This window comes from Artemia franciscana, chromosome 12, assembly GCF_032884065.1.
Source record: "Artemia franciscana chromosome 12, ASM3288406v1, whole genome shotgun sequence".
Lineage (NCBI taxonomy): Eukaryota > Metazoa > Arthropoda > Branchiopoda > Anostraca > Artemiidae > Artemia > Artemia franciscana.
In genome coordinates, this window is record NC_088874.1 from 994,671 (window position 1) to 1,009,535 (window position 14,865).

General features: G+C 34.6%; 1 protein-coding gene across 1 annotated transcript in view; it reads left to right on the forward strand.

Annotated features, from left to right (window-relative positions):
• Positions 1 to 14,865, forward strand: part of LOC136033554 (exocyst complex component 2-like) — a 69,972-nt gene that overhangs the window by 1,312 nt on the left and 53,795 nt on the right. The window contains exon 2 of the mRNA XM_065714302.1: positions 13,337 to 13,489. Within this exon, the coding sequence (XP_065570374.1) occupies positions 13,337 to 13,489 (153 nt within the window). The remainder of the gene's footprint in view (positions 1 to 13,336; positions 13,490 to 14,865) is intronic.

A 14,865-nucleotide genomic window follows, 5' to 3' on the forward strand; every position in this document is an offset into this window, starting at 1 on the left:
AAACTACCACAAATCACTGTCAATAGATAAATGAACCCAAAACAAGCAAAGATTATAATAAACAACCAAGTCAAAACTCAAAACAAGCAGAAATTAACATAAGTAGGGCTGACAAACCCCATGTCTTCTAAAGACAAGAAGATAGCTTAACTGATAACAAAATATGTGTTAAATGTTTTGACTTTTATAACTTTAATGAATCAAAAATTATTGAGACTTTAAGAAATAAATATCAGTATACATATATTAAACTATCTAGCACATTCATTTGTTTTTTTTTTCAGTAATATTCAGATTCAAAGTTTATATGACAACTCTTTCTAAACAGAGTGCCTTGACCAGAAAAAAACAACAACAAAAATTAAATAAAAAATAACATATTGCATCCATATCACTCTTTACTTAGGCAGCACTATTGTATTGCCTATGGTTTTTGGCTACATAAAAGGATTAAAAACAACAATTCTTGCTTTATTATATGCAGAATAGTTGTAGTTAACACATTTCAACTGCAGCCCTACTATACTTCACCCTCACTCCTCTCATGGACAAATATATAGCCTGAATTATATGTTTCCCATGTGTTTTCTGATTGTCAATTTTGTCACAGTTGATTCAATCTATGGATGAACCAGTTTAAATAAGAGTGGTTCTAACAGTAGTATATAAGATGTATCTAAAATAAGACAACCCTCAAAAAGTCAATGCTCCTTTCAACAATGAATATGGATACAAAGATTTTATTATGGCATTTGGTATTTACCAAGTGACATATATTGATTGCAATTTCTGTTGGTCTGTCTGTCTGTCCAGGTTTTGCTAGTTTGGGCACTTCTGGATAAGCTAGGACAATGAAATTTGGCAGGTGTTTCAGAGACCAGACCAGATTAAATAAAAAATAGTTGCTTTCCCTAATTTGACCATCTTGGGGCTGAGGGGACAGTTAATTCAGAAAAGTTAGGAAAAATGAGGTATTTTTAACTTACAAATGGGTGATAGGATCATAATGAATTTTGATATTTAGAAGAACCCCATGTCTCAGAGCTCTTATTTTAAACACCAACCAGCATTAGGCCTTTGATTTTCCTTTTAAATCAATCTATTGATTCTTAGAATTTTGCTAGAGCTCATGTAAAATGAGCTCTTCATTCTTATAACCTTGTCACAGGTACCATATGAGCTCTTAGCTCTTGTTTGGAATAAAAAAAAACAAGTTTTTATTAACTGAAAGTAAGGAGCAACATTAAAACTTAAAACAAATAGAAATTAATCCGTATATGAAAGGGGCTCAGTGCCCGCTCTTTACACTAAAGTTTGACTCTTTCTCTCAACTCAACTTTTTAAAACACTAAAAAACTTTAGCATAAAAAGCGGGGCGTTGAGGAGGGAATAGCCCCTTTCATATACAGAGTAATTTCTGTTCATTTTAAGTTTTAATGTTGCTCCTTACTTTCAGTTAAAAAAACTAGTTTTTTTTTTAAATTTATGAACATTTTTGAATTAATATATGTTTTAATTTTGGCTCTCTGCACATAAATATCTAAAATAAAATTTGCATATTAATTCATTTTTCTGGCTAAATAGCTTTCTCATAGTTTTGATCTGACAATTTTGAGAAAAAAAGTAGCACGGGAGTAGGCCTAGTTACCCTCCACTTTTTAGTTACTTAAAATGGCTTTTAGAACTTTTACCTTATGAACGTTTTTATTAGTAAAAATATATGTAACTTATGAATTATCTTATAAAACCAAACTTCTTAATCCATATGTTTTTATTATGATTTGAGGCAGTTTGTATTAGGATGTGAACCCCTCATATGCATAATAATTTCTGTTTGTTTTAAGTTTTAATGCTGCTCCTTATTTTTAGTTGAAGAAACTTTTTCATATTTAGTTTTTCATTGCTCTTTAAAAAAGTGCTAAAAATCCTGCACCCACAAAAGCTCCCCTGTATAATGCTCTTGTTTCTTTTTTGTTTTTTTTCTCTTGTCATCTTTATCTCCAAAGTGGAAGAAAAAAATTTTGTATGTATAACACCCCTGGTGGTTATCACAATCTTTACAGGCTCATATTTCTGCTAGGACAATTTTATTAGTTCACCAATATGCCTTAAACTTTTGATTTTAATTTCAATGCATAAGTTTAGGTTGAGTCTTACCATGAATTGTGTAACAAAAGTTTTGAGATGTCTATATCTTAAGAGGTGTATACATAAACCACAGAGAACAGATCCTGTCTAGATTATTGTAGGCAGTGTAATAGCACTGCCTAAGCAAAGAATAATGTTGGTACAATACATTATTTATTTTTGTTTTAGAACAGGGCACTTCATATAGATGGAGTTGTTATAAAAGCTTTGAAAAATGCTTTTTCAATTGGAAATTGAAGGGGCTGGTGCCCTTTTTAATAGTCAAAAGTGATTGAAGAGCAACTAAACCCCTCCCACAGCCATCATTTTTCTCAAACACATGCTGACAACATTTTGAGATAGCCATTTTGTTCAGCATACTCGAAAGGTCCAGAAATTATGTGTTTGAGGATGACAACCCCCCCCCTCCCCCTAATAGCCCTCAGGTCAAGGGCTGTAAGTTATGCCCTGGGAGCATATACAGTTTAAGTCAAAGTGATCAGAAGGCAGCTATCCCCCCCCCACACACATATATTGTATTTTCTCAAAATAACTCAACAAAAAATTTTAGATAGGCATTTTATTCAAAATAGTCCAAAGATCAAATAACATGGCTTATGGAGTTGAATCAAACACTCAGAGCCTGGGGACAGGGGTTGTAAGTTATATCCCATGGGTATTTAATTTTTTATGGAAGGAATGGTTGTAAAGTCTTTACAGGAGGTTCATTTGGTCAGAAATTGGAAGTTCTACTTCCCTTTTAAGAGTCAAAAGTGGTGGATGCAACTAGATCCACCCAGACTACCCCTCTTTTCACCAAACACATCTGATTGAAATTTTTAGTTAGCCATTTTGTTCAAAATAGTCTAGGAGCATATAACAGTGTTGACACAACCTCCCAGAGGCCTGGGACAAGGGTAGTAAGCTATGCCTCATGGGGCATATAAGGTTTTTACAGAACAGGATAGAATATATTTTATTCACTGCAATAGCTGCAGCTAACATGAGCATGTCAATACACAATAAAAGACCTAAAACAAATAGACAGCAACACAAAAAAAGAAACTAAAGGCAGCAAATGCTGCTTTGTGGTCAATGAATTAAAATTAGTCATAAAAAAACTAAAATAAGCCAAGAATCTATTTTCATGATTAAAAAAGAAACTATTTATATAGAATATTTCAGAATAATTAAGTGTATAAATGGTTAGTACATTCAAAAACACATAGAGGCAAATACCTGAAATAAACTGCATCAAACATTAAATATTGGTCAAGGTAATATTACTAGAATACCAAAGAAAATAAGGGACGAATGATTTGCAATATCTCTTGGTACTAGAGACTGGGTGAGTCATTATCTGTGGACAATTATTTTTTATTTATCAGAGTCTAGCTACTGGCCCTTCAGTAGGATGGCTCTCAAGGTCAGGTATTAGACCACAATGAGCAGGGGAATTCAAATGATTTTGATATATCAACTCATGTCTACAACTATCAAGTGAATTCAAGTTGAGTTGTTTTAGTGCATCATCATATGTTGAATAGTTATGTCCAAGTATGATTTGTACAGCTCTTTTTTGTATCATCCCAAATCTATCTGATTGATCTTTTGTCAAACCTGGATGCCAAGCTGGACACACATACTTAAGAGAAGGTCTAACATAGCTGCAGTATACAGATTTCAAAACCTCAGTTGGTGTACCAAATCTTTTCAGGTTGGAAAACAATTGTAAAAGTGAGGTGCCTTTTTTAGTCAGATAGTCAATGTGCAGGTTCCATCTTAAATCTTTGTCTGAAAGTACTCCAAGTATTTTAACAGTTTCCTTTATTGGCAGTAGAGAAATAGAAGAAAATAGAATATAGAATGTAGAAAATATAGAAAATAGAAATAGAAGAGTGGCTGTCAACCTTCATAAAAAAAAGTCATATAAGAACTCTTAGTTTTGCTGACTGTCAGTTTTACCTTTCCTAATTCAGCTTTTAGGTCATTAAAATTTCTCGTCAAGTCAGACTGTTTGGTAGTCGGCTTAGTACCCCTTTTTAAAAATACTAGGTAAAACACCATCATTAAAAATTGCCATCAAAGGAGTAGATAAAAGATTAGCACACTTAGTGGTCAATTTAATTGGTATCTCACTTGATTGGTAAATAGATTTACAAGAATCAACTTCTTAACAACTGAACTAATCTCTAGGATATGGATATTTGAAACTGAGTCATTAGGTGGTAATACCGTTAGTGGGAGATGGATTTTACAAATTGATGCAACAAATTCATTAATCTCATTAGGGTACAGGGGCTTACCATCATTATCTCTAGCTTCAACTTTGGTCACTTTTTTGCTGATAATATCTCGAACTGTATGATGGAACTTCCTTGGATTGGATTGATATATTTTGCTTATTGTTTTTTAACCATATTGCTTATGTGAACATCTTATTTTATACACAATTTTATTTATTAATCTTTTGAAATCTTCCTCAGGTCCAGTTAAATACAATTCATTCTCAATTTTATAAGATCCTAAATATCTCAAGGAATCCATGGTTTTTCATTAGATTTCACATATTTTGTTTTTTGTGGAAATATTTCAGAGTATTTTTCAAACAGTTCAATACAAAATAAACGTGCCATTTTGTCACCATCAGACAATGAGAGGATATCACGATAGTTACAATTTTTTAGCCATTTCTTGTAGAGATTTACTAGCTCAGGTGTGTAGAGCCTGTACACCACACTATTTTTGACTATTTGGGGTAAAATGATTAGATAGCCACGTTATAACAGGTGGTCATTCACACCTAGTAAGGGTAATGTAACTGGGGGATTGTAATATTCCATACTGTTGCTAAAAATGAGATTTAACATACGGTTACCTCTTGTTGGCACATTAACAATCTGTTTAAGTGACAGTGAATTGCTTATTGATTTGGGATCCAAGTCATTATGATACCAGCGTTAGGATACAAGGATTGTACGTTTTCAGTGCAATGGGGTAAGTAATTCACAAGGTTTTTACAATAAGGGCCACGGGGCGGATAGTAAACAACACATATCACCAGTGATGCCACTTCCTTAGGTAGCCTCTTAGGCCTGCACCACAACCATAAGACTTTCACTGTGTTTATTTGGTATGTTATTGAAATTGAGAACTTATTTTTTATGGATGATCAACAAATAATACCAGCACCACTACCATATGTTAATGTAATATCGTTGGGTGTCATTCTTGGTTTAAATAGGTATCATATCCATCAAATGTAACATACTCCTAAGTCATGGAGCACAATCCACAGATACTAGCAATATCTATAAGCTCATTTTTCAAGTATAGTTTGAACTCTTCCATTTTGTTCATCAAGTGACCAGACATTTAACACAAGTATTTTTGGAAATGAATAGGGATGAATTAAGAGCTTTACACCGCAGTCTCAAGTTTGCTTGCCAGCACACTGAATCAATTCCAAGTTGGAAAACTTGGAAAACATGGTTTGGATGGTGGGTGAATCTTTGATTGCTTTGAAATTGCAACTCTGTTGGTTGTTTGAACCCGACGGATTGTTGGAAGACTGGCTGATGTTGGTTCTTGCCAGTTTTTCCAGGGTTTCAAGAGGAGGGCTGGTATGATGGAGGAGGGATGTGCATTGGTTGATTTAAGACAGGCGGCATGAGATTCAAAGTCATAAAGGGGACCAGATATGGCTGTCTTTGGTAGCCCTGCATCAACAGAGGTGCTTTTTTTTTGCTCCCGGTTTTTTGGATTTCATAATTCAGTCTTAAAACGTAGCTTTCTTCTTCTGTGGAAAGTGAGATGCACATTAGGACAACAATTCATGAAACAAAATCAATAAGCGAACATTTTACACAGAGATTTGTGTGGAAGAAGACGACACTTGTCATGGCAGCTACCTTTAAAAAAATCCACGCAAATATGAAAAAACGTGCAATTCTCTGCCTTTCTGCAGCCTCCACTTATTTGAAATCTGCAAACTCGTCGCTTGGGGGTATGATCTGTTCTATGAGTCTCTTCATCTGACTGAGGACACTCTTGTTGAGTCTGCATGACTTGGATGGTAACAATGCTACTGTATTAAACAGCTACATCAGTTCTGGGACATTTTGACCAACTTTTATTATGCTGGTTTAAGCACTTTTCACATGTAAAAAGAAAGAATCATCCCGAGGGCTTCTGTAGAGCAAGAACTATGTCTCTATGTTGCAGTGCAGGCTGCATGCATGTTGTGTAAGCATTGACGACAATCAAAATTGGGCTCATTTATTAGGAACTCAGGAGCTATAGTGCCCTTACTAAGAGTTCTTGTTCCCTTTTAAGAGTCAAAAGTTATGGAGAGCAACTAACCCCCCCCCCCAAAGTATCCCTCTTTTCACCAAACACATCCAATTGAAATTTTTAGATAGCTATTTTGTTCAAAATAGTCTAAAGAACATATAACAATGCCTCCAGGGTTGACACAGCCCCACGAGCCCTGGGGCAAGGGTTGTAAATGATGCTCTTGGGGCATATATCGTTGTTTTATGGAATGGAGGGTCATATAAACTTCAGATCAGGTTCATTTGTTATGAACTTGGAAAATGTAATGCCCTTATTAAGAGTCAAAAGTAATTTGAGAGCCCCCCTCAATGCACATAATTTCCAAAAGCACATTCAATCAAAATTTTGCATAGCATCATTGTTCAGTGTAGTTGAAGAGTCCCAAATCTATGTCTTTGACACTGAAATCCCCCACAGCCCTCAGGGCAAGGGTTGTAAGTTATACCCTGGAGGCATATAAGATTTTTTATAGAAGGGGTAATCATGTATACTTCAGAGGAGGCTTATTGGATTGATGATGAGAAGTTCTAGTGACCTTTTTAAGAGTCAAAGTTATCAGAGTTCAGCTACTCCCACAACACATCATGTTTTCTTGAAATGTATTAAATAGAAATTTGAGATAGTCATTTTATTCAAAATTGTCTAAAGATCATATAACAAGGCTTTTGGGATTGATACAAACCACCAGAGCCTTGGGGCAAGGGTTGTAAGTTATGCCCTTGGGGTGTCTATGGTTTTTATCAAAGAAATGGTTGTATAAACTTTAGAGGTGGCTCATTTGGTTGAAAATTAAAAGTTCTAGTTCCTTTTTAAGAGTTAAAAGTGATTCAGGTCAACCACCCCCCTCCCAACTACCCCTTTTTGATCAAGTGCATCCGATTGAAATTGTGAGATAGCCATTTTGTTCAAAATAGTCTAAAGAACATATAAAAAAGCATTCAGGGTTGACACAGCCCCCAGAGCCCTGGAGCAAGGGCTGTAAGTTATACACTGGGTTCATATAAGGTTTTGATGGAATGGATGGTCATATAAACTTCAAATGGGACTAATTTAATTTCAAATTCAAAGTAAAAGCGTCTTTTTTAGGAGTAAAAGTGATTTGAGAGCTATCACCTCCCCTTCTCACGATCAAAATTTCAGTAATTATGCGTTTGGGGATGTTAAACCCCCACCCAAGGCCTCAAAGTAATGGCTGTAAGTTAGGCAATTTGTTCATTGTTCGCATATAGTATATATTATTGAGAAAAGGTATACATGTTTGACTTCTAATTTCCAAAAATATGAAGGACATCAAGGTAAGTCTTTGCTGTTAATGCTACTGTTACTACTACTACCAATACAACACTGCAACTACTTCTACTTCTACCACAGCCAAAAGGCAATATGTGCACACTGCTACTAAAATTACTACCACTGCTGCATTTACTAGTTCTTCTGCTACCATTACTATTTCTCCAGCTACTACGCATTAAGAGGAAATTTTCAATAGGTATATGAAAATGCAATTTATCAAAATACATCAACAATGCCATAGCATTGGTTCGTTGTATTAAGTTTAGTACTAATACTACTGCTGTGGCTGCTATCACAACTACACATAAGGATATTAATATGAAATTTTCGGAGAATTTTTAGGGGGGGGGGGGGTAGGTAAACTGAAGCACAACACGCTATCTGTATGCAAGTTGTTAAAAGGATATGCCAGCAATAACTTAGGAACAGTTTTGTGTGTGAAATTAAAACTTACAAGGCTTGTTGTGGGGGACGTTGAACTAATCAAACGACAATCTTTGCATCATTAAATAAAAAAAACAAGTTTTTTAAATGAAAGTAAGGAGCGACATTAAAACTTAAAACGAACAGAAATTACTCCGTATATGAAAGGGGCTTTTTCTTCTCAACGCCCCGCTCTTTGCGCTAAAGTTTGACTCTTTCTCTTAACTCTACGTTTTAAAACAGTAAAACACTAGCGTAAAGAGCGGGGCGTTGAGAAGGAAAAGCCCCTTTCATATACGGAGTAATTTCTGTTCGTTTTAAGTTTTAATGTCGCTCCTTACTTTCATTTAAAAAACTTTTTTTTTATTTAATTTCTGAACGTTTTTGAATCAATGCATGTTTTGATTTTGGCTCTCCGCAGAGGAATAATTAAAACGAAATTTGTATATTTATTTTTTTGGCTAAATGGCTTTGTCATAATTTTGATCGAATGACTTTGAGAAAAAAAGCGGGGGAGGAAGCCTAGTTGCCCTCCGATTTTCGGTTAATTAAAAAGGCAACTAGAACTTTTAATTTTTTACGAATCTTTTTATAAGTAAAAGATATATATAACTTATAAATTAGCTTACGTAAAGAACTTTTGTATTCTCATGTTTTTATTACATATATGAGGGGGTTCGCCCCCTCCACAGTACCTCGCTCTTTACACTAAAGCTTAAACTTTGTCCCAATTCATTAAGAATGACCCCTGAATCACAAAAGCCGAAGAATAAATAGTTGAAATTACTAAAAATGCTTTAGCGTAAAGAGCGAGGTATTAGGAGGAGGTGAGGTGAGCCCCTCATATGGGTAATAATTTCTGTTCGTTTTAAGTTTTAATGCTGCTGCTTACTTCCAGCTGAAAAAAAAACTTTTTCATATTTATTTTTTCATTGTTTTTTTTTTAGTAATGCTAGTAAATCCTGCGCTCCCTTCATGGAAATCTTCTTCCCTCATGACAAATTCCTCGATGGAAAGCTCCCCCTGCATATCCCCCTCTTCTCAACCCCTGCCTCCAACCAAAAAATCCTCCTGAAAACGCCTGTACACTTCCCAATAACCATTACTATATGTAAGCACTGGTCAAAGTTTTGAACTTTTAACCCCTCCCACGGGGACTGTGGGGGAGTAAGTCGTCCCCAAAGACATAGTTATAAGGTTTTTCGACTGCGCTGAATAAAATGGCTATCTCAGAGTTTTGATCCGTTGACTTTGGGAAAATAATTAGCGTGGGAGGGGGCCTAGGTGCCCTCCAATTTTTTGGTCACTTAAAAAGGGCACTATAACTTTTCATTTCCGTTAGAATGAGCCCTCTCGCAACATTCTAGGACAATTGGGTCGATACGATCACCCCTGGGAAAAAAAACAAAAAAAAACAAATAAACATGCATCCGTGGTCTGCCTTCTGGCAAAAAATATAAAATTCCACATTTTCGTAGATAGAAGCTTGAAACCTCTACAGTAGGGTTCTCTGATACGCTGAATCTGATGATGTGATTTTTGTTAAGATTCTATGACTTTTAGGGGGTGTTTTCCCCCTATTTTCTAAAATGACGCAAATTTTCTCAAGCTCGTAACTTTTGATGGGCAACACTAAATTTGATGAAACTTATATCTTTAAAATCAGCATTAAAATGCGATTCTTTTGATGTAGCTATTGGTACCAAAATTCCATTTTTTAGAGTTTTGGTTACTATTGAGCCGGGTCGCTCCTTACAGTTCGTATTAAGGTGAAATATTTGGCAATATTGAAACTGTATTGAACTGAAAACTGTTTGATAATACTTCATTTTCTACTCCTACAACTACTACTACTGCTACTAGATTTAAGGGTATTAAGGTGAAATATTTGGCAATATTGAAACTGTATTGAACTGAGAACAAACTATGCCCACATAGGTTGTCAAGAGGACGTATCAGAAATGCTTCAGGAATGGTTGGTGGTATTATGTAGAAACTTTAATAATTTTTTAAAGATGAAGTTGAAAAAACCAAAGGTGCTACATGCATACTGCTACTACTGCTACCGCAGCTGTTGCTACTAGGCTATACAAGATAAGGGTATTAAGGTGAAGCTTTCATGGAATATTTATACGGATGCTGAACTAAATTAAAACGAAGTTTGACCATACAGATTGTCAAAAGGGTGACAAACCAATGTCACAATAACGGCTTACATTATTAAGTTAGACCTTTTTGGGTAAGTTGTTGCAGATTTTGAACTAGTCAGAAGACACAGTGTGTATAAATTTAATGCTGCTTGTACTGTCACTGTAACTAACAACACTAATTGCATTAAGTTGGAACTTTTAGGGAATGTTTGGGGGGAATTTCAGTTAAATGGAAAAATTATATGCGTTCAGGCATTAAAATGGCATATAAGAAATGTAGGGCATATAAAGACAGAGACAGCACTGCTCTATCATAGCTAGTAATATTATTCATATTTTAAAGGAGCTAAGTTGATTGTAAAGTAAAAGTTCTAGCACCCTCTTCAAGAGTCAAAGTGACTGGAGGGTAATCAGCCCTCCTGACTAGCTCATATTTTTTTTCCGAACACTTGCAAACAAAATATTTAGACAGCTATCTGGTTCAGCATAGCCGAATGGTTTAGTAACTATATCTCTAGGGTTAATGGGTAGGTCAACCCCTCACAGTTATGTAATTTGCCCATTATACTTGAAAACTAAATATTGCTTAAAAATTAAATCAAAACGCACTGTATGTATTCTGGTTGCCTCTAAGACATCTCAGGAATATACCAAGATCAACTGAGGGTATTCAGTTCAAACTTCCGGGGTTACTTCTGTTGTTACTTCTGCTCTCAAAATTTAAATAAATCAAAAGAGCGTAAATGTATCTATGCTATCAAAGAGCATAGATTTAATTTTTTGGAATTTTATTAAGTTTTATTTATCAGGCAACTAGAGAATGTATATGACTAAATTAAACATTAGTATTTGTGTCAAGATTTTCAAAAGGGTTTATGTTGTTAAATATTATTGAAAAAGTTTGCCGAGCAAACAAATAGCAGGCCAAACTATAAATTCTTTAAAAAAAACCGGGAAGATTCAAACTATTATTTTCTTTTTCTCTGAAAAAGACTATGTGAATATAAAACGAACATAAATTAATTTAGAAATTTTCCCACAAAATAATATTTTTTTTTAAATAAGAAAAGAACTCCATGAACAAAAAATGAGCAAAAATAGAATCAAATAATCTACCAAGCATAAAACTACAACAAATCAGCTTCAATAAATAAATGCAACCCAAAACGAACAGAAATTACAATAAATAACTGAGTCAAAATCAAAACGAGGAAAAATTAATATGAGCAGGACTCAAACCCCCTATGCTTTCTAAAAGCCAGAACATAATTTGCACTTTACTGAAAAAAAAATATAAATGAATGTGCATTGTCATTTTAACACACAGATGCGGATATTTATTTTTTTTTAAATCTGAATTAATTGCGGATTTATTAAAATTATAAAAATGAAACATTAAAAAGAAATTATTTGTCAGTAAAATCCTAATTTAGCCGAATATTTTTCAGTAAAATCCTAATCCTAATTTTCATTAAAATCCTAATTAAACACAAATTGCTTCAAATCTAAGATAAATTATGGTTGCAGTAATAGCTGCAACCTAGTAAATTAAGAAAAATAAAATTTGAGTTCTATTTAAGCTAGTGATATTCGCCTTATTTATATTAACATCTAAAAATGAGGGATCCTTAACACTGTGGTCCATCAATTAAGACTAGACATAATACTAATTAAGGCAGGCTTATAGCTGTCGGAAAAACTTTGGTTTGCCTCTTTCACTGGTACTGAGTTGCTCCAGCATTAAATATAAATTTCAAGAAAAACTTAGGCAAAGCTATGCTTATGCTAATTTTGCATGAGAGCAGTTAATGTTAGTTTCTGTAGCTTAAAGTTTTCCACTTTCATTAAAAAATCATTTCAACATGTAGTAATGATGTAAATATGGCTTTTATTGTGACTGATTAAACAAAATGAAAGTGTCACTGTATCATTTGACACATATGCGGGAATGTATTCCATGAATCTAAAAAAATAGCTTTTCATGGTCTCATTAAATAACAGTAAAATTGTTGTCTCCCTTCATTTTCGTGAATCGGTGCCCCTGAAAACTCGTAAAATTAATAACAAGGGGGCCTACGTAGTGTGCATACCTAGATGGTCTACAGACAACCATCGCCTCATACCCATTGCGTCGCTTTATCATCTCGATGCACAAATTGACTCTTAAAGTAAAACAGGAAGTAAAGGTCACAGGCTACTAAAACGTCTAACTATGCTTGACACCCAGGTATTGTAATTTAGGTAATTTTCAAATATTGAATTACTTCTTTTCTCAGGAATTTTTTCTTAGCAACCTGTTGTTTAGCTTGTTTTGCAGCCCCCTTGGCGTGCCACTCGGGATGCTTTCCTCCTCTACCCTCTTCCCCCAAGTTCTAGCCGTGTAATCACAAAAAACTGAAGATTTTATATGGCTACTAGTTGAACGCACAGAGGTTTATTCAAAGGAAAACTTGCAAGCATGCATAGAACAAATGGACTGGTGCCTTTAATCTGCTTCTCTGATTGTTTCTCGATGGTCAATACTGTCAAAAGCCTTAGCTACTTCTGAGGATAGTGCCTCAATATATGCTCTGTCTTATTCCAAATGGAAAACGCCATCAATACAACACTGGCTAAGAGTTGTTGCTAAGGAGTAGATCAAATATCAAGGTACTTTTAAATTAACTGAATTGGCATCAGTGGTGTCATTAAAAATTGTAGGGAGGGGGTAATTGTGTGTTTCCAAATCTAAGGAAGTGACTTTTTTTCAATTAAAATACAGTACCTAAAAGAAGGTATTTTTAATGAAAATATCAGAAGAAATATTATCATAATATAGGGAGGGCTATTGAGGTGAGGAAGAAGTCTGTGGAAACTTATTTCAGTTTATCTTTTAACTATTGATCTTAATAGGACTCCCCCCCTATGCATTGGAGGGACGTTAAGTCAGGGTTAACTTAATGTTTGTTTTGATGGTTTAATTTTGCTATCCTAGACTCCAGCATTTCATTTTGTTCATTGTATTCCAGGGCTCACAATTTGTAACCATGACTGTCTACTCTCTGCTGAATGGCATTCACCAAACAAGTTAATAGCCAGATCAGGACCTAGCTATATAACTGATGCCATCATTGTTACTACTAAGTCTGGTGGTAGAGGAACATGTACTGTACAATTCAAAGGTAAATATCCAGCATCCTCTCCTAATTTGAGAAAGTAGGACTTTTTTATTTCCCAGGATTTTTCTGCATGTTAATGAATAACTTTTTTTTTTCATTTTGAGCAGCATCTTGTGTGTCTTCAGGTTTTTTTGGAAAGGTTAGGGATGCACAAATTTCTGGGATGTATTTAGAACTATAAAAATTCTGAAATTATACTTAGATAGTAATTTTTTAGTCAAATTACCTTTTAGAATATTTAAATTGCTAGTTACGTTATATTTGAATTTTCTAGAATTGGTGGAGGCTCTTGTATTTTTCAAGCATATTTTTGAATGTATTGAAATGATCTAGATTGTTTTTTAAGACAAAGCACTCATCTATTTACTCAGTGTGTTTATCATGAGTGTTGTGTTATTTTTGGGTTCTACCTACGTTCCCTTGGGCTCATCATTTTCTTTTATGACAAAGCTTAAAGTCAACCGTTTACATAGTATTTCACTCAAGAGTTGTCTGTTGAATTTTCTATTACTAGAACTAACAGACAGGTTTTTGATTTGATAACACTCTTATTCAGAAAGTTCACCTGGGCATGCAGTTTCTTGTTGTCCTCTGAGTCTGGGACATTTAAGTAAATATATGGAATATGGCTGGGTAGGTAAACAGTGATGCCCTTTCCACCATACATAACATCTTCTCAAAGTTTTCAATCTTGCCTGAAGATTTTGTATCCCTGTACATTGGACCTTTTATATTATTGTGGGCTATGTAGCAAGTCCATTTTCATAGCCCTCGGACAAGTAAAGGTCGTTCACAAGTAGTCAGTCTAATCTAATGCCTTTTGATGTCCGAGGTTTTTGGATAGCCGTATATCTTGGAATTAATGAAAGATCCAGTACATATCTATCTGGAAATAACATTGTCCCTATGGACAATGGCCATAAATTATACAATTGCTCATTGTTCACACATTTAAAGCAGAAAAAACGCGGACATGTTTAATTTTGGGTGTCTGATCGACTTGAAAATTTTGATGTTTGGTTGCAAACTAACTGACTGACTGACTAATTTATTTACAAACTACATAAAAATAAACGTCACTTAAAACAACCGTCAAGGGAAGGTGTCAAAGCGCCTGATATAACCATATCTGTTTCATAAAAAAATCTAAATGCTAAAATGTATTTCATCATTTAAAACATACTTTTTTAACCTATTTTTGGATTACCGATGTGCTCTGCCCCCCAAATGTCAGCCTGAATACTATCCCAAATTTCCGGAGCTAAATAACGGATAGTGAAGCTGGCGCGTGTGGTGTCTTCATACTTGACTACGAAATTATCGGCATCCCTATTACCATAAGAGTAAAAGGTACTATGACACCAAGGAGTTGAAGGTTT